This window comes from Cupressus sempervirens, unplaced genomic scaffold (genome assembly GCF_028749045.1).
Source record: "Cupressus sempervirens isolate cs-2001-9-10 unplaced genomic scaffold, ASM2874904v1 CseChr00s100013_2_01, whole genome shotgun sequence".
In the NCBI taxonomy this organism is placed as follows: domain Eukaryota; kingdom Viridiplantae; phylum Streptophyta; class Pinopsida; order Cupressales; family Cupressaceae; genus Cupressus; species Cupressus sempervirens.
The window spans coordinates 1,962,340-1,987,802 of NW_028322208.1; the positions used below are offsets into that span (position 1 = coordinate 1,962,340).

General features: G+C 36.4%; 1 protein-coding gene across 1 annotated transcript in view; it reads right to left on the reverse strand.

The window, feature by feature from the left end:
* LOC149527815 (uncharacterized) overlaps positions 1 to 19,314 on the reverse strand; it is a 36,694-nt gene extending 17,380 nt beyond the window's left edge. The window contains exon 1 of the mRNA XM_089812107.1: positions 17,876 to 19,314. Within this exon, the coding sequence (XP_089668233.1) occupies positions 17,876 to 19,126 (1,251 nt within the window). The 5' untranslated portion in view covers positions 19,127 to 19,314. The remainder of the gene's footprint in view (positions 1 to 17,875) is intronic.
* Positions 19,315 to 25,463: the final 6,149 nt, after the last annotated feature.

Consider the following 25,463-nt stretch of genomic DNA (forward strand, 5'->3'; position numbering starts at 1 on the left):
GTAAAGGCTATACGGATCTGGAAATGTCATTTTGTAGGCTGTTATGCTGCTGAAATTTCTGTAAAAATTTTCATTTTCAGATTTATTAATAATTTGTGAAGTTGTGAAGCTTTTGGCACTATTTTCAGCATACCCGATTTGGGGTTTCTTGAGAAATTTGGTGGATCCTTGTGATATTAGTTGTTTGATCTTAAAGATCTAATTAGAGGTTGGAAATATCATGCAAAAATCAGAAAAGGGACATTTCACAAATCCTCAATCACCATGCCAACAAAAATGGATGCTACCAGATCAAATTCAAAACTTCAAGTAGGAAGGTGCTCAAAGATAAGAAAGATGAAGCTCAAAGTTGAAAATACAAATTCAAGGCAAGATCAAGATGGAGTCCAAGAAAGCAAGAAACAAGGAGAAAGGAAAATCAGAGAAAATTATCATCAACTTGATTATTGTATTGACGATAATTATATTATTACAACCTTTATGTCATCCTGAAGGAATCTGATTATAGCCACAATAACATCAACACTTCCTCTTAGCTAGGGAAGAATCCATTTAGGTTGTGTCCCAGTGACTATCCTTGAATAGACAGTTTGAATAATTCATAATAAAATAGTTGATTAATTAATTAATATATTAATGTCTCAAATAATACTTCATATTAATTGAGACATCATTGTGAATCAGATAAGTAAGGCTCTTGAAGCTACCTTCAACTCTCCCTCTTAGATAGGGAGGCTTCCATATTAGGTTAAATCATAATTTATTTATTATTAAGGATTACCAGAAAGGATCCAGCTACATGAAAGATATCATCACTTCAAGAAGATCATGGCCAAGAAAATCAAGATTTCTGAAACCAACAAGTGCAGTACAAGATTTCCAAATGAAAGATGGAGAAAACTTGAGAGGATGAAGCAATTTGGAAAAAAGCCATCACAATAGTATCAAGAGATATTTTCTCACCATCAAAGAATTGATCAAGTCTATCAAACTAGGATACTAGGGTGGCTGTTGCCCATTTGTCTTCAACCAATAAAGAGGCTCTGATTGCACGTGTTCAAGCACATTCAATCATTTTATGCCAAATGTACATCTTGTCCCTCCACCTTATCTACTATGTCATTGATTCTCAAAAGCATTATAATTTTCTTATAGGCCCACAGAGTGGTGCATTAATGTAATTGGATGATAGTGTGACAACCCTAATTAGGGTTTGTAATGGGTGTCCTTGATCTTGAAGATGTTAGCTCTTCATTGTAATTGAGCAACCATAAAAGGTCAAGGCCTTCTCATTTGTAAATCATTAAGATCAGTTTTAGAGGTAAAGTGGGAGGGAGACTTGTTGAAATTGCTGTCATAATACTATCAAAGTAATTGTTGATTCATTGTTGGTCTTCATGGTGGATTACTTGTGTTGCTTCAGAAAATTTAATGGTTTCTACAATTCCTCACTTAGAGTGGGATTTTATTTCATGTTGTTAGAAGTAGTGTTTAGTTGAATGAAAGTGATTTTGGATGCATCTTTGTTGAACTTACTTATAGGCCGAACCACTAGTTGATTGTTGATTGTAAGTTTGCCCTGCATGGTTGAATGGTATTCATATGAACTTAACTTCAATTATTGCTTGTACATTAATATGCATCGATGGATGGTGTTAGTTTGAACATCTTACATTTGCCTTAGGAGATTGCAATAGCTTGGTTGATGTTGATGGCTAAGCTAAGTTTAGTAGAGTCACAAAGATATCCACAATTTCTTGCATTCTAGGAGTAGAATAAAAGACAAAAAGAACATACTGAAAGGGGGAGGGGGTGAATCAGTATTTTAATGTTTTAACACAAGCAAAAGCCAAACAAGATAGAGACAGCAGCACAAGAATTTTTTTATCATGTGGAAAACCCTTTTGGGTAAAAAACCACGGTCCATTAATAATCAGAATGGTCTACAACCCAAATACAATAGCTGAGCTTCAACTCAGAACACATCAAAAAATAACTAAGGCTCCAACCTATATCAATGAGCACAAACTCAACTATGCAGCTTCAAACTGCTCTCTTTCACTACAAATTGAACTATAAAGGCTACAGAAATCAGAAATGGCAATAGTATTGAACACCAAGGACAGATGAGTGCTCCTAAAAGCATAAGCCTCTATTAACCATCTCTAACTGTAAAGTACATCCTCAAAACAATTTAAACATCTCTAAAGATGCTATCTTCCTTGTTCAGTATACTCAAACAAAGGTCTCTTACTGCAACTCAGACATTTTGTTGACTATCTAGTCATACTTATATACATTCCAGACCAGTTATCCACAACAGCATTGGGAACAACTACCTTCAACCTTGTTCACACACCCACAACAAAAACCCTTTTAACTAGTCTTCTTGCTCACTTGATTTTTTATCTCCACTTTAATACTCGCCTTTTTAAATCAAAACCCAGATTTAAGAAAACTTATCACAGCGTGCAGAAAGAATTCCATCTCACAAATCTCTTCAGCACATCTTTAATGCATCTACTCGCCAAAAACCAATGTCATCACCCAATACTCCCCAATGGTATGCAGGCATCAAAGTATGTATAATAACCACAATGCCAGCACACTATATTTGCACGTTTTTAATGTCTCCTTTTACAGCTGAATAAAAACCATTATTTTCACAACTCCCGCACGAGTGCTTCATCCATACAAGGAATGAGTGATCACTATAAATTTTCAATACCAACAATGTTTGTAAGTATCTTGTATTAACATGGCACCCCAACAAAATCGTACGCACTTCATTCTTTTTATCTTACAATCACCACTTTAATCCTCAAGGAAAATGGTTTGAACAGTTACCTTAGTACCATTATTAAAATGAAGAAGATGTTTTTTAAAACGCACTCAGCATTCATCTCAACCCAAACACAATACTCCTTCAGTTTTACATGTTTTAGATCTTACGCACATCTGGAATTACAGTTGTTCAATAAAAAATTGACCACTACAAGGATTTTTAGTAGAAAATGATTCCAATACCACCTATATACAAGGTAACTGCCGCTTTGTCATTCACTTATAACATGCGGAAAATGTCTTTGTTCAATCTAACCGCCAAAATAATGGGTGGGAATGCCACATACACAATAGAAGCTACCGTTTTGAAACCGTTCAAACAAAACAAAGAAAGGTGATGTATTGAGCTAACAAGGATCCAATCACCCGACTGCTCAGTGGTAGAATGTCAAGTTACACACCATGTTTAAGGCAATACACTTTTAAGAGATACCTTATCAGCCCATACGAACTCCTCAAACCAATATGTGGTGAGTGATCAAACTTGTAATCACTACACAAAATATATCACTTCATCATCGCTAAGGCATATATCAAGGATTGCAATCACAACACACAAATGCCTATTTTAGGGCTTAAGCATATACAATAAACTCAATCCAAACCTCTGAAACCATTAAGTATTAACAACAATGAAACAACCAACATATAACTCGACATCAAGGAAAAATACCAACATTGAATAACTTTCTAAATGTTTTCTCCTTTGAGGTTTATTTGGTTGGGAATGATTGAAAACATGAAAGTCAACAATAAGAAGGAACCTCAAGGTTGTCTCATTTGATCACATAATCCATATATATCGTTCAGCATATGAGCATCCTTATTCAAGAGAGAGTTGGGAATTTGGTATTTCATCTCGAAATAGTAAATATTCAATTCTACGTGTTGTAGTGGAACAAAACCCACATCAACAGATAGATGCCACATCAGCATTCTTATCTTGTAGAAGTGATCAATTCTTTGGTAATGAGAAAATATCTCTTGATACTCAACATTATCAAGCTTTCAATCGTGATGGCATATTCCTGAATTGCTTCGTCTTCTCAAATTTTCTCATTACACTTATTGGCTTTGCAAAAAATCTTGATTTTCTTGGCCATGATCTTGGTGATGAAACCTTCCATGTAGTTAGATCTTTCAAAGTAAACTTGGATTTTGAACGAAATTCAAGTTTTCACCCAAAAAAAATCACTTATAGGCTTGCAAACTTGTACTTTTGTATTTGAACTCCATCTAGTTAGTGTTCTTTGACTTTGCATTTTTACTTTTGAGCTCGACTTCGAACTATCTTGTTGCTTGAACTCTTGAACTTAACCTTGTTACCATTCCTTCAAATCTCATAGCTAACTTGCAAAAATAAAAAGAGAAATTTTATCAAGCTCACAAAATGACTAGTATAAACTGTACCATCTTAAATTGGAAGCACTTCAATTTATGATCTTTTAGCTCCTCTATAGTGTGGTTGCATTGTACACTTGCACTTGGAGCACACACATTTTTCTCTTTCTCTCTCCTAGGCGAAACTAAGGTAGAACCTAACATATTCTCCTAGATTTCCCCCTTTTCCCTCATTCAAGGACTACGGTAGGATCTAATTTCTATGCATCCTCCTCCTTCTAGGCCCTATTTCCCAATTTTGGTTTTGATTTCTCAGTCCTTGATGCACATTACACCTTGACCTTCTGCAATCTTGGGATCCTAGGATACTGCCCCAAGAGTATGGCCTCTCAGAGTATAGGTCGACCTGTATTCCAGGGGTTGGGAGTTTCGAGCGTGGGTTCTATTTCAAATTTTCAAGAGTTTTCCACTCACTATAGTCAACTACCATAGGAATAATCTCGCAAATTCACTGTAAAAGGACATCAATGGCCTCATTTGGAAGGAATGGAAGCAAGGTACAAGCACACATGGACACCCTAATATAACATAGAGCAATTGCAAGGTGTAAGCAAACGATTGGATCTAATTCATTCATTGCCAAAGATTCAAAGAGAGGTTTTCATCCATATTCTTCAATTCAAGCGTTCGAACAATACATGACATCATGGAGATGCAAGGTGATCATGACGATGAGTAGAGTACTTTAGCATTGGGGGCTTGGTATGCTTTTTATGCTATGTTCAAATCTGATCTTTGTCTCTTCATATCTTGCACACTTACAAGCTAGGGTTTCACTCGTAGAGTAGACTCTTAGCATTTTCTAGCTCTTTAGATCCTAGATCTACAATCTAGGATCCATGAGCTCACATACACACACAACAATCTTTGTAACACCTATTCGGGAGGTGGAAATCATCGAAACGGAGGTTTGACTAAAGCAAAGTCCTATATAGCCACCCATACACAAATTTTTAATAGATTTGCAAGTTATCAACATCACGACTTCAAATCTAAAAACTACCAGCCAAGGGCTTTCGGAAAAAATTGGGTCAACTTTGTTCTAATGCTCCAGGAACATGTTCATCATCTCGTAAACCTATGGGTAAATGTCACCCAAATTGACTTGTACCTGGAGATCTAAGATTTTCAAGGTTTTCTAGGTTTTCTGTTCTGATCACATATCCGCAATATGATTTTCAGCCATAGTTTCAGATCCACAGTTTTTTGAGTGAAAAAAACACTTATCCTTACATATTTTGAGGTCAGTTTTCCACCTTTCTTTTTATCTCATAGCATAGACATATTTCCATATTTTAATTATGTTGGTTGCACACATTTTGCTCCTAGATTTATTTTAATCTTCTCATTTAATCAATTGGTTCAATTTACATTCACATTGCACATCTTAAAGTCAATTAGCATTGCATAAAAGAAGACTTGTTTATGTGCTTCCTTAGAATAATTCGGATTTAGTTTGGCATGCTATCATCTTATTTGGGTTTTGCTAATCTAACTTGAGTTATTGTAACAAACGTTTTTTCATATCGAAAACAAAGATGGTTTAAACAAAAAATTTCCAACATTCATAAATAGACAACTGAAAAATCCTTTTCATATGAGATTAACTGTTTTTAACAATTAACAGAAGATAACTATATCCATAATCATCTGAAATAACTAGATTAACAATTAACTAAACATATTTGTATTCATGATCAACTGAAATATCTAATTTAACGATCAATTGAAAATAATTGTATTTATGATCAACTGAAATAACTACTTAAACGATCAACTGAAAATAACTATATTTGTGATCAACTGAAATAACTAATTAAACGATCAACTGAAAATAACTACATTTATGATCAACTGAAATAATAAGATCAACTATCCTTTCTGCATACAAGTAATGCTTAACAAGGGACGAAGTAAAGAACATACAAGATTCTTCTAGAGGATCTTTAGCTGGTTGTGCAAGCCTCGGCTTTGGTGAGAGGAGAAGCATTGACATAAACTTAACTTCTCAACCTCCAACCATACTTATCCCCACACATTCTATTAAGTTAGAAAGGCCCTCCCTACTTTGGGATCGGGTTTGGGATGTTCTTAGTCTAGCCACCTGAGCATCCTGAAGTTTAAAATGTTTGCACAGTTATGAAACGGACATGCTTGCATAATCGGCGCAACTGACATCAAGTGATCATTAGATGGCAACCATGCCTTAAACTACCTTGGCCAAGGATTTCAAATAAGTTCATTGACCTGATCACCATCGCTCGACTTGACAACAGGTTTCTTTTTCACGGATGAGCATGAGCTATTAAGTTTATTTCATTTACGATATTCATGTATGACTTCTCTTCTGCTTTCTTGTAAATTTATTCCACCTCTTCACCTTACTTGGCTACACAACCAGTGTATCCGAAGCGTTTGGAATTTCCTAAGTAATCTGCTCTATGCATAGATTCGCTACTTAGTATGCTTATCACAACTGTGACTAGAAAGATTATGTTCTTGAGACTATTTGGAAAATATCATTGAATAGTATATTTCATTCCAAATTTTATTGTACTTGGAAAAACACTTACATAAGGGTTGTATCTAATTTATTATTAAAGTAAAAAGAAGAGGACTGTTAATAAAGGACATGGAGTATGCAGCAAAAACTCATATTGTATCTTGAAATAAATCTGGAAAAGAAAAAGTCTTGTGAGCCTAACTGGCTGTTATGGAAAGCAATAAAATGATGTTGAAATAACATTACATGACCTGATGTATATTCTGACTATGTTTGAAACTTTGCAACCGAATTGGAAATTTGTCCTCCTTTAGACATTGCAGACGTATCAAATGCAAAATACTTATTTCTCAATGGCTAAGTACATACGACAGAGCTGCTGCTTGTGAATGGATGTTTAGATTGGAAAGAAAAAAAAAGGATTTCAGCACACTAGATTGTGTGAAGTCGGATGCTGAAGGTAGCAGAGAAAGTGTAAGGAAGACGTAGTGAGGAAAGGTAGTCGAGTGTATGGGATGAATATGCCCGACACTTCTCATGGCTCCCATTTAAAAGAGCAAGTCATGACTTCTTGGCTTCCACTATTTTTAAAAGATTAAATGTCAATTCAAACTGTCAATTATAAAATCGATTGAAAAGATAAGGAAAAAACAAAAAAAAGGTTGGAAGAAAGAGTTGGAAAGAATTACAATTCAATTATTATTATAATATATATTTATATACGTTCATGTGAGTATATCAATGGGGTGATATCATTTTATTAAGTTATTATAATATAATGGTGCCATTTCATTTTTATATGTATATGTGTGTCTGTATATATATATATATATATATGATGAAAGATCAATTAAAATCCCTTGAGGTATGTTTTTATATTTTAATTAAATTATTTTATGCTTTCTTAGATTATTTTATTAATAGCTCGTGTGGGTCCCACAAATGTATCCCGTGTTCAAGTCGTTGTGCCCTTTCCAAAGAAGTTTAAGGTCATACCTACCGATCCTGATTACTAAACTAAGCAAGCATCCCATTCCGATGATCCCATTTAGCAATGCCTCCCCCCTCTTCATCTTCTCCTGTAATCACCCATGAAAACACTTCCGCCATAATAACAATTTTTTAATAATTTCATATAAACATTTTAAAAGACTTTAAATTATTAATCATAATTTCAAATTAAGCAATTGTTAATCATCTAATAATAGTTAATGGTTAACGACCATCTTCATTAACAGTTAATACAACGTATATAAATAACTATCTATTTCACATGATCACAAAAGAGAAAATAATCCGTTGAATCCAACGGTTATTAACAAGTTTTAAAATTAGGTCAAAATTTTGGGATGTAACAGTTACACTGAGAGTTTTGTTTGGAAGCCCCTCTTTCTCTTGTATTGAATGATTTAGTGTGAAAATGGTTGATTAATGAATTCATCTCATCTAATTTACATTGTAAAATTCAATAATACCATTTTTCATCTAAACATAAACATTATATTACATATCTGAAAGCTTACGTTAAATTGCACCTAGATCAACTCTTCCCTCTATTAAAGAGGATTAAACAAGAATTCTCAATTTTCTAATGTCTGATTCTTTCTTGGTTCTGCCCAAATTTCTCTTTTTAGCACACTTCATTCTTATTCTTCATTATTTCCCTAGCGTGAATTTTCTCTTTTTAGCGCACTTCAATCTTGTTCTTAACATTGAGTGCTCATCATATCATGGGCAGAGGTTTGGGAAAGTTGGGATTGGAAATCCTTAGTTTGAGTAGATTCTGCCCAATGTAGGAGTTGAAGTTTTGAAAACTCAATGAAATTCATGATGTTGCGAGGATATGGTGAGCTGGTAAAAGTTGGCTCCAACTTGATTTCAGTCCATTTTGCTCACAAAGACTGGATTTTTACTCTTCAAATTTCATCAAAATTGCAGAAATACAGGATTTTTTTGTTGTACAGGACATGGAGATTGTAATCTCGTTGTCCGACATGCATCTAGGGGTCAAGTTCTTTGTCCCTCGTTTTAGTATGAGACCTGCACTCCAACCCATATCAACAGCGGGTATGGTTCTTTGGCCCTTGTTGAGAGAGCGTTTCAGGCATCATTTTCAAGACATGTAATCCAAGTTGACTCTTATGGACACTTTGATTAGACTGACGGTACCCTATGGTTATGTGGTGTGGAAGCCCTCCTTGCTTGAGGCTGATTGAGCTTCGATGGAGTGTGTTCAAACGCTTTTTCTTTGGCAACTTATCTGTTGTTGGCATGCCACTCCACATAGTATTGTCCGAGCTAAGTTTAGGGTACACAGAGCTCAGTTAGACCCCACGAGGAGGTCTCGTTGTTGGTTTCTTCAAGCTTTGGCTCTTTTGAGGTTAGTCGGGATTGACATTAACCACCTTCCTCCATTTCAGTACTCTTTAGATGCCCCAACCCATCTGTTACCCTCCCGGTTGGAGTTGAACAAACACAGGATGGATATTTATAGGCAGTACATTTTCACTACTTGGGTTAACTAGTCGAGGGGATTGAATCCAAAAATGGCATTCTACGTCACGTACTTTTTAGACATTCAGGACAAGATCATTGTTTGCCCCTCCCATCTTTCTTGCAATTGGTCTCATGTGCTTCGTATCTCTCTTGGCTCCTTTAAAGTTGGTTTCCATAGACTCTACATTTAGTCCAACCACCACCTACCAAGAGTTCATGGGATATGCCAGTTGTGTGATATACGGGTGACCAAGACAAAGACTCAATTCATCTCCTGATGCCCTATGTACTATGGGATTTGTAGGAGGTTCTATTGTTTATTTAGAAAGACTCAATATCTCCTTGCCTTCTTTGGGTACACAAATCAGAGGTGTCTTTCTCTCCACCTTCAAGAGTCTCCAAGACCACTCTTTCCAGCAGTGTTTCCACATGGGAAATCGCCAAGATCAGCTCATCGCATCATTCTTCACAAAAGTTTCCCCGCCGCAATGAACCAAGTAGCCTCTCGATCCTCCCTAGGCGACCCGAGCTGTGTATCCTTCATACAACTCCAACCCACGTCCACACCCTTTTCTAAAGGTTCTCAACAATGGCATAGGGTCTCTTCCTACCCCAAGGCCTATCCCTCGATTCTTGACTTCTTCCCAAATGTTTGGGATTGTCAGGTTGGTGGTTCGGTTTTTTTTCTTGGTTCCTAGATTTAGTTTTTGTTGTTGTTCTTGTCTCTTTTCCCAACTTTTGTTTGGTGTTCCTGCTGCTGTCTCCTCTTTGGCCTAGCTCTTGTAGTCCCTTGACCTACTTGTTGGTCTTTTGTTGGACATTAACTAACTTATCTTATTCATATTGCATACCATGTATGCAGATATGTCTATCTGAACATCATGGTAATGTATCTGGCAACTCCACTAACTAATATTAAATAAAGCAAATCCTAGGCATGCCAGGGATAGTGTTAATCTTAAGGATAGTTACGAGAATCCCTTTATGGCTTGTAAACTTCATATAGGGATTGGTACAATTAATCAGAGCCTTAGATCTGTCCCTCCTTCACTCTTACTAGCAAATCAAAGATAGACTTGTGATAACTATGGCAATCAAATTGAACTCTGACTGGTGGGTAAATGCCATTTGCTGCCTTCTCTTTTCTTCAAAAAGATCATTGCAATACATAAAGGCTTCCCTCTTCGAATCTCTCATTCTTCATTTAGCTGCTCTTATTATTATTGGCTTTTTCTCTGGGACAGGCAGATAGAAGAGATTTCCTTCAGACTAAAAAAATTGGTGCCTTTTGTACTCCATATGATTGGCTGAAATACATTTTCCACTTTCCTCACTGCTTCTCTCTTTAGGATATCAGAAATTAAACTTCAAATGCTGCTGCCTGATGGTTGAAAATGATACTTGAGAAGAGTTGTCTGCCTGGTTTATCAGTTTTGGTTCATCTCGTTTTTATCCGTTGATATTAGTTTTGCTTTGCTCAAATTTATTCTAGTCATGCTTTCACTTCATAATACATACTTAAGTGCTCCTAGAATAGGAAGGTAGCCTTACATACAGGAAGGCGTTCAGTATCATTATTCATGCTATGTTCTATGGTGTATCAGGGACAAAGATGGTGGACAGCGGGGGATGCATCTCAGGACAGCATTCTGAGAGCCATAATTTGTGGATGGCAGAATATGTACATATGTGAAATTCTGCGATCCCTGATATGGATCCCCTGCTGTCCCAGTTTTTTTATTAACTTCGAAATTTAAAAATTTATTGCCTATTTCTTGCCTATTTCTTTCTTTAAAATGTAGGCATTTGTAAAAGCACAAAAGAACTTCATATTTATACATTAAATAAAATTATATACGTGATTACCATTGTTTGATAGCCATACATTGCTCTGGACTAAGGTTTGGGAAACTTCTCCATCCAATCATACATTCTGAAAGTAAGCAAAGAATAATGAATACATATTGAAACCTATTTCTGGCTCTTCCCAAAAAATGAAACATTTCTCTAAGTAAAAACTGAACTGTGGCCTTATAAAGTCTTACATACCAGATCCGTGAACACACACACCCTGCCTCCAGATGCAGCTGCAGCTAGGTGCAGATGCAGAGGTGGGGTGCATGAAGATCCCCACAGGGAGCATGATTTTCTCCCCATGAGCATCCGGGAGTGCAAAGCAACAAAATACAAGGGATACTAATGTGAGAGAGCGAGCACCATGGATGCGTGACCCGAAGACTAGCAATTTCAATCCAGACAATCATATTGTAAAGTTCATATTGCTCAACTCAAGGAAGACATTTTGCGATGCCATTCTCTCTCCAAACTCAAACACACGCATAAATGAATTAAACAAAAAAACCCCTCCTAATCTAAAGATTCAAGTCATATTATATCACTATTAAGTTCTCATGGTATGTGGTATGAAAGAAATTACTATTGAAGTATTTATGTGAAAATTTATAGTGTTAGCAATCTTTCAGCAATACAAAAATAATGTTTCATAAATACATATAGAATATATTAGAATATTATAAATAAGTCTAATATTATTTAGAAATTTTGGTGTGTGGGTTAGGATGTACAATATATGACTAATCTTTCAACACAGTATCACTAACTCATGGATTAGATTTTTATATACTTTATTTCCAAAATGCCAATTCAATTGGTATTGGATCACTTATTTGAATATTTATGAACTATAAATTGGCATTTAATATTTAACTTTGGCATTTGGCATTGATCAATGGTGGAGTTTTATACAATCAAATGATTTAATTCTGTATATTTCTTGCATTTTTGTGCACATATATATACACATAACGTAGCCAAATGCATCCAAAAACCCCAAAGAAAAAATTCATGTATCTCTCTACATACCCGGTTCTCATACCCACGTCCAAATCCAGATTCGAACAGGTAACTTGCTATACAGTCCATGATATGCAGAGAAAGTGAGGAAGGATCAAAAAACAATGGAGAACCCAAGAGTCAAAGGCTGACCATCAGGGCTGAGTCAAGTAGGTCCATGACTGACAATGTGACAGAGTGGTCATATGGAGAAATATTCTAACTTTTAACAATTTTTAGGGGTTCTGTTAAAATCACCAGATTTCAATATAATCCCAATCAGCTCACTCACCGATTCATTGTCGCACACTACTATTCTACAGAGATGTTCCCACCACCAAATATCCAGAGCCAACTTCATTCATTGACCTTCGAAATTCACACCGCTAATAACTTCGTTAATTGACAAGCATCGCCATATAATTTTGAGGGGCCGCTGCTGTATCCGCTTGCTTATCCAAATAATATATTGTAGGGGCTGCTGCTGTATCAGCTGCTAGCTTTCCCGTAGGGTTCGCTGTCAGCTTTCCCTTAGAATAGTAGGGTTAGAAAAAGGTAGATTAATTGTTCGGCCTAAGGTTGGTCTCGAGTAAGGTCCCTCCCTATTGCTTCCTCCTTTGCTGCCCGGATAAGGGTTGGATTAATAGCCGGATTATATGAATGGATTAAGCAAGTTCCCCTATGAGTGGACTAAATGAACCACCAAATGAGTAGAGGCTAGACTAACTAAATGGGACGCAATAGACTAATCCAAGAACCCACTATTACTTCTGTATATAGATAGATATGCAATAAGTGGAACCTGAAGCTGATCCCAACTATCTTACTTTGAGGCAAGCAACATGCTCATCATCACCAACCTTTTTGGTAAGATATAGGAAGCTTGACATCAGGTATAGGGCTACACATTTGAACATAAACGATCACCCCTACTTATTGAATGTTATGCCCGAAGATTGCTATACCTAATATGCGCACCTACCACCCCCCCACCCGTTTCCGATATGCCATGTTGAGGGTGAGTATGCCACATTGTGGGAGTAAGCGAGCCTAGGAGGAAGCAAGTGATTGAACAAGTAGAACCTGCGGACTAGAGAAGGAACTCAATCTGCAAACTCATTAGTTGAGTGGGAGGCCTACCTTTATCTTCCTCCACCATAGAATAGTAAGGGCTGCCATACCCCTCCCCAGATTCAATTGTTGCCCTATTATTAGATTATTCCCCTAAACTAATCTCCGGGGCCCCCTATTATTTATCTATAAATCAATTTATGTTGAGTTTACAACATAACTCTATCTAAACCGGGCCGTAGAAACTGGGGTGGGCACTTAACCTATAAAGTCCACTTTCAGAAGACTTCACCTTCCTATTCTTTAACGACAAACTTTATAGACCCCTTGACGTCTATAAATCCTTAGGCAAAGACCCTTTTTACCTAGTAGTCCTACCTAAACACTTGGCACTCCCTGTTCACCAGCTAATGCAATTAGATAGTGATAATCCTGAGGAAATCCCATTTGTGAAACAATTGCTTGAGCTCGAACAAGTGGATAAACTCTATTCAATAATCATGCACAATAAGATAAGAGCATTGCCCTTCAAATCATTGAACACTTTGTTGATGAGCTCTGCGTGGACTGGGAAAACATTTGATGTCCAATTGTTGGGCTTGGGTGGTTGTCTACCTACCAAACTATAGTTGCAAAACTGATGGGTCAGGATAGATATAGTTCCTGCCCTAGAATGAAGTGGAGGAGACGAAGACAACATAAGTCGAGGGGTGGAAGGAGAGAGGAGGGATACGGGGACTTCATCATACTCTAACCCTATGTTTAGTACAGGTAGAAAAGAATATGATGCAAGAGTAGGGCGGGAGAATTCGAAGCTGGGAAATCCTCTATAAAATGTTCTTCGTGCATACAGAAGGTGTCTGACCTTGATTTCAAAGAGCTAATTAAAAGCTTCAACAACTCATACTTTTGTCCTTTTCACAACTTTAGGAATCTCCCAAAGTGTGACCTAAAAGCTTCAACAACTCACACTTTTGTCCTTTTCACAGCTTTAGGAATCTCCCAAATTGTGACCTCTTGCATCTATCTATAAAATATTCTAATTATAACAATTAATGCAATGTTGCGTCTCTTCTTAGTTTTCTTCAGATAGGGGGAATGACCACTAACTTACCTTTTAGATACACAAATGAATCCTTGGGTAGTGCCTTAGTGAATATATCGGGGAAGAAATCCAGTGAGCTCTGTGAGAAAAGTTCCAACAAAGTGAGAATCAATCAAAGTGTCAACCTCATGAATCCAAGATAGTAGAAAGTATGGTTTACGGAGACCTGAAAATGCATGGATCTCAAATAATTTTTTAAAACAAGCAAAATTCAATATTGTTCAGACCTGGACGTCCCTCAGACAGCTGACAGATACCTCAGATGTCTTTGGCTGTCCCTGGGATGGCAAACATCTGAGACATATTTCCTGATGTTTCAGACCATTTTGAGGACATTCTTATGCTCTAGATCAAACTGGGGAATGTCAGCTGACGTCCTCTGTCATCCCACCACTCAGAAAAATTACTGGAGATGAAGACACTAATTCAAGGCTGGAGGTGCATTCCCATGGTGCATAGGTATAATATTATCTCACTTTCAGCTCAAAAGCCTCTTTTTACTGAATAATTCAACTCTAAAATCCCTTGATTATGTGGATTTATCATTTAGCCAATGGATTATTCAGATTCTGGTTTGTTGCAGATTGATATTCATTGTTAACAGGATTAAAATATCTTCTAACAGTTCTTTAAGGTTTTGGAATTTCTCAAGACTGATTTTGATAGTTACAGCTACAACTTAATGGTATGTCTGCATTTAATATCATCAACCAAGTTTGAATAATGAACATAAATTTAGATTTATTTTGTCACAAAATGAGTGAATACTGCCATCGTTGACAATATTGGCTCTACTCTTGCCAATAAATCTGCAAGTGGACCAAGAAAAAGCACTCTCGAGAACTTCATATTAATGCCTTCAACCTCAATCCCATGAGGGAACATTTTGATCAGGTGTCTTCTGTGTGTATCCCTATTTTGTAAGCCTGCATACTAAGAGAAAATACGAGACTGAATTAATCAGGTTAAACATGTTTGCTGCATTTAATGGAACGGTGTTGATACATCTAGATGAAGCTTACACGTGGTATTTGGTGGAATAGTGTCAATACGTTGTAAGGAATCACGTGCTATTACTACCCTTGCTTTAAGATTAATTCAAGATTCACTGTTTGAACGATGGCTCAAAGTAATTTCAAGTTTGGCTAGAAGCAATTCTAAAGGATATTCTGAGCCCATGAAACAAGGAAAAGTATTGTCTTCTCCACAGTTTCTTCCTATGATGCTGGAAAGTTAACTTCAGAGATCAATTGTAACAACTGAAGTGATCTAGTCATGTTTTTATGAGGACCTTAACATCAGGCATGCTTCAATGTTGCATGCAAAAAAACTAGTGAAAACTGGCCTCATGGAAACATTTAACTTGCCTCTGCTTCTACACCCATTAATTTAATAATTTGTATCTATAAAGAAATTGGCTTTGAACTTGGAATCATTTTGTATCAAAATCTGAAATTTTCTCTTCCACTGCGACATGGCTTCAGTAAGAAGCACTTTGCTTCCGAATATGGGAGGGAGTTAAGTGTTAAACTGCTAAATAAATAAGGGCATACTAGCCTGAAAGTTAAGAAAATTCAGGGTCTGGAACTCCTTTGAGAAACCTTGGTGCAGGAAGTTCTCAATTGACCATTTTTGTCCATTGATAAATTTTGTGTTCATGTCTAAAAGATGTGCTCTTTTTACATCAGTGTAGACAATCCTTTATCCTCCAGGGCAATAAATGAATGGTTTCCTCTAATGTCATATGGAAGCATTTTTGTTGTACTTTATGGTCTACATTTCCCGTCAATATTGAGTTTATATGTTCTATGCAATTAAGAACTGCATTTCCGAATTGGATCTACTGGTACTCAGGACTCAGGTGCAAACTACTGATGCAGAGCCACACCTTGGAAAACTCAGGAGGAAAAACTCACTCAACTGAGTTGCTTCAAGGGGCATCTACAACCTTCAGGATCACACACAATATATTATAACCACCCATTGTGATTTGAACCAACTGTTCTTATCATTATTATTATTATGAAAACACAACCAGAGATACCTTAGACTCAACTCATAAGACTCCTATAACCATCCACCAGATTCAATAAACAAAACTTTGAAAATAAATCCCCCCAAAAATTTCTTCTTGCTGCCTCCGGATAGACCTGCACTCAGACATGAATAACTTTCGAACCAGAAAAGATTTACTCAATCCAACTGTTGAGATTTTGCGTAACTAGGTTTCAAACAACATATAAAAATTTTAGAAAAATCCAACGGTTCAAACCCGAGATATTGACCCTGCATCAGAGTACATTTTTCTGCAAAACATTGCTTCTTGCTATCTCTAGATAGGCCTGCACTCAGACATGAATAACTCTTGAACCAGATCAAAACTCTTCAATCGCTCTGGTGAAGATGGGCGTAATTAGGCCTATAATAACATATCCAAAGCTCATGAAAATCCAACGGTGCATTTGGGAGATATTACCCATGCACTGAGACTAATTTTCTACAAACATACCGAATTCGACCCAAAACTAAAACTTTTTAATCTTCTGCAAACTATCAACTTGTTTCCAGTGAGAAGATAAGAAAAATCCGTTCAAAACTCAGACTATCAAAAACTTGCACAAAGACAAAATAAAAAAAATTCCATATCTCTCCAAATTCGATTCGTGTCTTACATAGCCGACTGGCTCTCATTTTAAAATTGACTTTCTTTTCCTAATTCAAGGATGTGAAACGTTTTCTTCTTATTTAGAAAAGAAGAACGTCTTCTATCCAAAAAAAGGATAAGAATCTGAAACGTTTTTCTACCAATATTAGACAGTCATTTTCTAAGTCACGAATATTCCAAAAGCTGCCTACTACTTATTATTGGATTCTAAAAATCATTAAACACTCCACCTACGAACTAAAAAAAAAACTATTCTAATTTAAGATCCACACACCTGGTCCTAGGTGGCTATATCTGGAGAGCTTATCGAACTGCTACTCTAGGTATGCCACCACATGTAGGACGTTATTACAAACTTCAAAAACTAAAAGCATTTAAAACATAACATTAAATTCCTTATTACATTTTCAACAATGTTGCCTCCTATAGCGTTTCTCTTCTCTGCCACTGCAGCAACTACTACATAAGCTCATCCAAAATTTCTATCAGAGACGGAAGCTAAATTCTCACTTCCCAGAACGGGGAGAATGCAGCGGTCATTCAAACCGATGTTGGCAACTTGGGGATTCTCCAATTCACGAGTACAATCACCCCACCTCTGCAAGCGTTTAAGGCACAACACGCTCTACTTGAATTATTTGAAACCTCCCCTTTTGTCAAGACCCCGTTATCAAGTACTTTAGTCCTTATTCATATACCTGTACCATATTGTGCTTCTAATAAACGGGCAATTGGCAATTCTATAAAATGCCATCTGAATGTTGTGGGAAAATATGTGTACCATTTTTCACTAAATCCGGTACTCTATTATTTTATCTAGGATTTTGCCAAAATTTTAACATGCAATATTACTATATGACAGATGTAGAGACCTACACAAAAATCTAGCTTAATCTACTAATATATGAAGCAAGTTAAAAACGAAGTTAGTTCTAACCTCAAATTCGATGTAGACAAGCCCGGAGGTTTCTTCCCCCTTTGAAAATGTGTACATACTGATCTGAGTTATAAAACCACAACCCTTAAAGTGGTCGAATATTTTCTTCTCCTTCATATTAAAGGGCAATCCACTGACAACAAGTGTCTTACTATCGGTTGCAGCTTCAAAACCTTCTCTTATTTGATCCTCGGTCACACTTGAACCTTTTTCAACCAGATTGGCTTTGGCATTTTCATTAGCTACTGCTTGCTTTTTTTTCTGCTTCCTTTTCCTCTTCTTCCCAGCCCCATTGGAGGCAGGATCAACAACATGGTTTGCTACATTTTTCTTAGCTAATTCTTTGTCTTCAATCTGCGTCTTCACTGCCTTCTTCCTCGGACTCCCCTTGGAAGCATTATCTGAAACAGCTACAGGGCCATTGGACACATTTGCAACAGTTGAGACAGGTTCAGATTTGACTTCATCATTTTTACCTCCAACAGCTGCTTGTTGCCGCTTCACTTCTTGCCTTTTTTTCTGCTTCCTTTTTCTCTTCTTCCCAGCCCCATTGGAGGCAGGTTCAACAACATGGTCTGGTACATTTTTCTTAGCAAATTCGCTCTCTTTAATCTGCGCCTCCTCTTTCTTCTTCCTCAGACTCCCCTTGGAAGCATTATTTGAAACAGCTACAGGGCCATTGGACGCATTTGCAACAGTTGAGACAGGTTCAGATTTGACTTCATTATTTTTACCTCCAACAGCTTGTTGTTGCTGCTTCAGTTCCTGATTTTTTTTCTGCCTCCTTTTCCTCTTCTTCCCAACCCCATTGGAGACAGGTTCAACGACATGGTCTGGTACATTTTTCTTAGCTAATTCTTTCTCTTTAATCTGCGTCTTCTCTGTCTTCTTCCTCGGACTGCCCTTGGAAGCATTATCTGAAACAGCTACAGGGCCATTGAACACATTTGAGACAGTTGAAACCGGTTCAGATTTGACTTCATTATGTTTACCTCCCACAGCTTGTTGTTTCTCTTTCTTCCTCTTCTTCTTCTTCTTCTTCTTCTGCTGCTGCTGCTGCTGCTTCTGCTGCTCCTTATTGGGGGTACCGACATCTTCAGCTTTTACTTCACCTCGTTCATTTTTAACTTTGTTATAAAGATCTCCAACAGCTTGCTGTTTTTCTTGCTTCTGCTTCTTATTTTTCGACTCCGTATTGAAGATAACATCATCCTCAGCTTCTGCTTTAACTCGCTTATTTTGTTTGCCCATTATACAGATCGCTGCCGCAAACCAGTAAAATATGGTCTTGTAGATCAGACTCAAGCTTAAACCCTAAACCCAGGACATGTACAATAGGAACCATAAACCCTAAAAATCACAGTTTTGAAATCTAAAGCCTGAGTATAAATACTAACTCCTGCGTATAGAAAGTCTTTCAAACCTGCCCTAGGTTTGTCAAATAAATTAACTCGTCCTTTGGATATATAAATTAACTCGTCCTTTGGATATACTTCGGAGGTCTGGAATTTGATGGCCGTGTTTTTGCACTTTTGAACCGTATATGGAATTTGATGGCGGTATTTTACGGACGTATGAATTGATAATCTAAATTTATGGAGAAATGTCAATATACATAAATTTCATAATATGTATAATATATATATTTATATTTTCTTCTTTTTTTATGTTTAGATATATTATTTTTTTTATGATTGCATATTTATATTAATTTATAAATTTGTTGAAATAAAATATAATAGATTTTAAAATGTAACATATATGATTTTAGAAACTTGCTTTTTTTATTTTAAATTTTTGTGTATATTACTAATTATTAGTCATTTATAGACAAGAGCCTATAATACAACGGTAAATTGTCAATCAAAAAAATTATTAGTTATTTATAATAAGAAAAATTGTGTATGTTATTAATTAATATGTATTATTTTCTAATTTATAAAATATTTGAATTTAATATGGTCCTTAAATTAGTTGAAAACAAAATAAATGACCATCAATTTTTTTCTTAAAACGCTAAATGAAGGGCGTGAAAAATATTTAGTCATCATTAAAAAATCATATGACAGGCAGGGGCGGTCGTCAAATTCCAGGTTTGTTCAGAGAGCACGTCGATTGCAGTCAAAACCACTTTGTGGTCAACTAGATTAAGCCAGTCAAAGTGAGGAACAACTAAGAATATATTTTAATTTAATTATGCCAAAGACACATATTGACATATTTCTACTCATTCCAAAATCAATGCCTCAATTTACTTTACAAAGAATGTAAGACTATTGAATAGTTCATTTTTATCTATTTTGGTACATTTTAGGCTTTTTTTTAGTGCTTTTATAAATGTAAAGGATATTTTTTATAAAAATTGAATGTATTTTTTGTTTTTTTGTTTTTTCTTAAAGATAAATAGTATAAGTCTTGATACATCAAAAAGTATATAGATACATTGAGATAATTAACTTTTAGTCCAAAAAAAATGTAATGAAATGGGATGCTAGTAGAAGACGATTAATTTGGGATGTTGCAGTTAACTTGAATATTGAAGACAAATCGAATGAGGCAAGCAAGTAGACAAAAAATTTGCATGTTGATCAAGGTCTTCATTCAAAATTTGCGCTCAAACTACTTTTAATTATCGTAGTATCACCAGTTTATGCCTTCATTCATCGACTTTCAAAGCAAGTTTGGGTCGATCGATTGGCAAAAAATTAGCAATTTCTCGATATAAAGGCTACAAATTCTTAAGGTTTTACCAAAAATTTATTGGCGAAGTTTGGATTATAATTCGATGTAGCATTGGGATTCCTGAGTGGCGATCGTGAGAGGATTTATTTTCATACGTTTGATATGCTTTGAAGTTTAGTTGTACTGCAGAAAGGTTTTCTTCGTTCAAGTAATTAGCCATGAATTTCAAGAAGAGAAGGGGCACAAAAGCTGACAAGAATCTCAATCACGAGATCATCAATAATACATCGGGTGCCACTAATCAAAATTGTCTGGAGAAATACATAGAGAAGATAGGGGTTTGGTCAGTGATCAATCCAAATGGGTATATTAGCATGGTTTAGAGAATTTTGAACCAAAATGCTCTAGTTGTGAATAAGGAAAGATATAGATCTAATATCATTTTTTCTATTGATAGCCTTGACAATCAATTTCGATTTTTTAATCATATAAAATATGTTTCCCGCAAGAGATGGCCTCTATATTCCCAATAGACAAGTCTCATTGATAAATCTTGTGTGAATTCCCCCAAAACCCTTGAAGCACATCTTTGTAAGCTCGAATCCTCAAAGTTCAAACCCTTGCATAACCTTCCAAAAACATATATTCCCCCACATCGTAGGAATATTTTGCCCAATTCTCCCTCTCAATACCTTGGTCAACTTCAAAAGATTGCTCAATCCAATATTAAAGCTAAAGAACAGATACTAATCATCAGCAATCCAAATAGTGAAGAGTGGTGACATGAATGCAAGAATCTCGATGTTTTTTCACTATGGAATAGGCCAAAACAAGATATGATCAATCTAATTAATTGGCTCCAAAATTTATGTCAAAACCAGGTAAGTATATCTCACCATTCTAAAAGAGTTATGTTCATTCAGTGTAGGGATGAAAATGTCAAAAAAGATTTTCTCTTTACCTCTGTTTGCTATTTTAATGGTTATGATGTTAGATTCTTGGAATGGATACTAGATTTTATGGAAGAATTGTTAAACTTTTCCATTTTAACTTGGGTTTCAATTCATTCACTCCCATCGAAACTTTTGCATATAGAGATTCTCGGGAATATAGGTTCATCAATGGGGAAGCTGATAGGAATAGACGCTTCATACAAATATTGTAATAACATTAAATTTTTGGTTAATTGCAAGATTAATACTCCTGAATTCTAGCCTATTAAGGTAATAACCAATAGATCTATTTATAACTTAAATCCTCATAGATTTGAAGGCAAAATCTCTGAAATAATCAGATTAAATAATGAAAGAAAGATCACATTTAGATCTATGCAACCAACCTCTAAGCTTAAAGACGTATTCCCTATGATGTGTATAAGGAATAGAAAAGAATTTTAGGGGAAGTGCAATCATTTTATAGCAAGGAAAATAGTTGCAGAGTTGGAAGTTGGTAAAACAAGTAAAGAAAAAACAATAGTCATAACTAAAACCACAGATATCATAGACAAAGATTAGAAAGAAACTATAGAAAATCTACAAGAAATAGAAGAAAATGAAGTGCAAAATAAAGAAAAGGGAAAGTCTTCAATATTAGATAATAGTAAAGAAATGATTGATCAATCAAATATAAAACAAAATAAAGGCACTAATCCACAACAGGGAAATGAACCAACCTATGAAGATCAAAGTAATAAAAGCATCAACAAAAGAGATGGAGTAAAAACAGAACTTAAGACAACTTATATTAGGATGCAAAAGACAACAAACAGATATAGAAGGAATAAAAGGAAATAAAAAAAAAGCTCAGACAATGAAGGTTTAGAAGAAATGGGTTGGAAAGAAAAAAGCATCAAGGAAGGAACCCAGGTCCCAGGAAAAAAATATTTTGGATAACTTGACCAACACTCTTGGAGAAATTGAAAATGAAGGTCTCTTCTCTATTGAATCTCTTAAGAGTACTACAGATAAACACACGAAAGAAGTATTAGAGACCTCGTTGCTACAGAAAGCAGAGTCTATAAAGAAAACCATAGAAGCCAACAAAGAGGTAGTCAATAAGTGTACCAAATTTTGGCAGACACTAGATACAACACAAGAATCTCCAAATAATAATCTCAGTGGGCACATTGTAAGAAAGAATGATCAAAGTAATATAAAAGGAATACCAATACAAGATTTTCATGACTTCTTGAATAATGAGTTGTCAGTGAATGACAATCTAGAAATGTCAATGTCAGATGAAGCTCAGAAAGAAAACTTAGAACGATTAACAAATGAATTGATACAAGTTTTAACCACGATAATATTGATAAGAGCAGTGATGTACAAAAAAGGGAACTAATTCAGCAAGTTTTGAAACTAGGAGGAGATAAATACACTTTTGAAGATTTAAGAAGAGATTTGTTAATCATTGATATGAAGATAAGAATAGTAAAGCGAAACATTCAATTGAAGATAGAATACACTCAGGACAAGGAGATGTTATATATGTGGGCAAAAAAGGGAATACACTAGATTTAGTAGTTAATATGAGTACAGATGATCAGATAAATCCTGTTGATCAGATAATGATAGAATTAGAAAATGAAGAGATAGATATGAAAGAAGGTAAGCAATCAGAAAGTGTAGTAAATGCACAGGAGAACATAGAATAGTTAGGTATTCTGATGAATCAAGAAGAGATAAGCACCCCTGAATATGGCAGTCGAAAAGCTAAGAAATGAAGGAAGTCCTTAAAAGAACTAAGAGAAGCAGATGGGTGGGCAAAAGAATAACAAAAGATAAGTCAGTTACTTAAACCTGGGAAGGGGAAGAACCTTCCCCATATCAACATGAAGATCACTACCTAGAATGCTAGGGGCTCAAATGCACCTAGCAAGAAATATTTACTAATACGTAATTTAAAATAATTTAATTTTGAAATTATAATGTTACAAGAAACAAAACTAAATAAGGAATAAGGACTTAAGCCAGGAAAGAAATTAGGTAGTGTGAAGAACCTCCTTATAGCAATATCGTGAGAATGCTCGAAATAACAGAATACAAAGTGATAGCAGAACTCAGAATGAATCTACTGATCGCAGGCCACTTCGAGGGGGTAACCTCCTTTGAGCAAGCTCAATACAATAAATTCGTCCGTGCCCATCAAGGGCCTCAACCTATTCTTATATACTGGGTACGATCTAGAAAAGTAATACTACCTATGCATGTGGGATAATAAAATATACTCACGGGACGACTTACAAAGCATATGCATCCAACAACACTACTCTAACAAAATAAACAGAAGGAACACACAGGTTCCTAACATCCCCTCTCCCTTAGAAAAAAGCTTTGTCCTCAAAGCTTAAGGTGTGGAAATTGTTGTTGAATCTGAAGAAGGGGTTCCCAGGTAGCATCCTCTGGTTGCATGCCATGCCACTGAATCAAGACCTCAGAGGTGGAGCGAGAGCGAAGCTGGCGAGTGCGCTGGTCAATGATTGCCACCGGCTCCAGGATAATGGATCCTTCCGTATCCATTTCAGGGAGAGTAGTTTGTGCTCTGACAGTGGTACCCAGAACTTTCTTTAGACAAGAAACATGAAAGACTGGATGAATGCGGGAAGAAGGAGGAAGTTCCAGTTTATAAGCAACTGAACCAATCTTCTGCAGAACCTTATAAGGCCCATAAAATTTTGGGGCCAGCTTATGACGCCCTTTCAGCTTTAGGGAGGATTGTTTGTATGGCTGTAGACGAAGAAAAACCATATCCCCAACTTGAAATGAGCGCTCAGAACGGTGTTGATCTGCTTGCTGTTTCATCCGATTACGGGCCATGTGAAGATTATCCTGTAAGGTACGAAGAATCTGATCCCTGCTGCGGAGAACTATGTCAACTGCCTGGACTGGTGAGCTGTTGGGAGTGTAGGGAAGGAGCACTGGAGGTGCCTGACCATAGACTGCTTCATATGGAGTCATTTTAGAGGCAGTGTGGTAAGAGGTATTGTACCACCATTCAGCTAAAGGGAGCCACTTGGCCCACTGATGTTGCTGTTCAGAAGTGAAGCAACGAAGATAAGTTTCCAAGCATTTATTGACAATTTCAGTTTGACCATCAGTTTGTGGGTGATAGCCCGAACTCATCTTCAGTTTGGTGCCAGTTTTCTGAAACAGTTCAGTCCAAAAATGACTGGTAAAAGTTGCATCACGATCAGAGACAATGGAAGAAGGGAGTCCATGAAGACGAAATATCTGGTCCATGAAGATTTGTGCAACAGAGGAGGCAGTATAGGGGTGGCTGAGGGCACAAAAATGACTATATTTCGAGAGACGATCAACCACAACCAAGATCACTGTCTTGCCACCGAATTTAGGAAGCCCTTCAATGAAATCCATAGAAATATCAGTCCAAATCCGTGTAGGGATGGGCAATGGTTCGAGCAAGCCAGGAAGGAGGGTCGTTTCACCCTTGTGGTGTTGGCAAGTATCACATTCAGCCACCATCTGTTGAATCGTCTGTTTCATCCCTTTCCAAAAGAAGTTTCTCCTTGCTCGCTCATAAGTTTTGAGGAAGCCTGAGTGCCCTGCTGAAGGAGAAGCATGGAGTTCATAAAAAATAGCCTGATGTAGAGCTGGGTTCTGAGGAAGCACTAGCCGACCCTTGTATCGAAGAGAAGCACCATCCCAAGAGTAATGTGGTATAGCAGAAGGATTATTGGCTAGCTGGTGAATGATTTGAGATAAAGAAGAGTCACTGTCATAGCCCTGCTGAACAGACGCTAACCAATTGGGAATGGGCATAGAAATAGCGGAAAGGGAAGCTTGATTATCAAATGTGCGAGAAAGAGCATCTGCCACAATATTCTCCTTACCCTTCTTGTAGGTGATCTCATAATCATACCCCATGAGTTTGTTGACCCATTTCTATT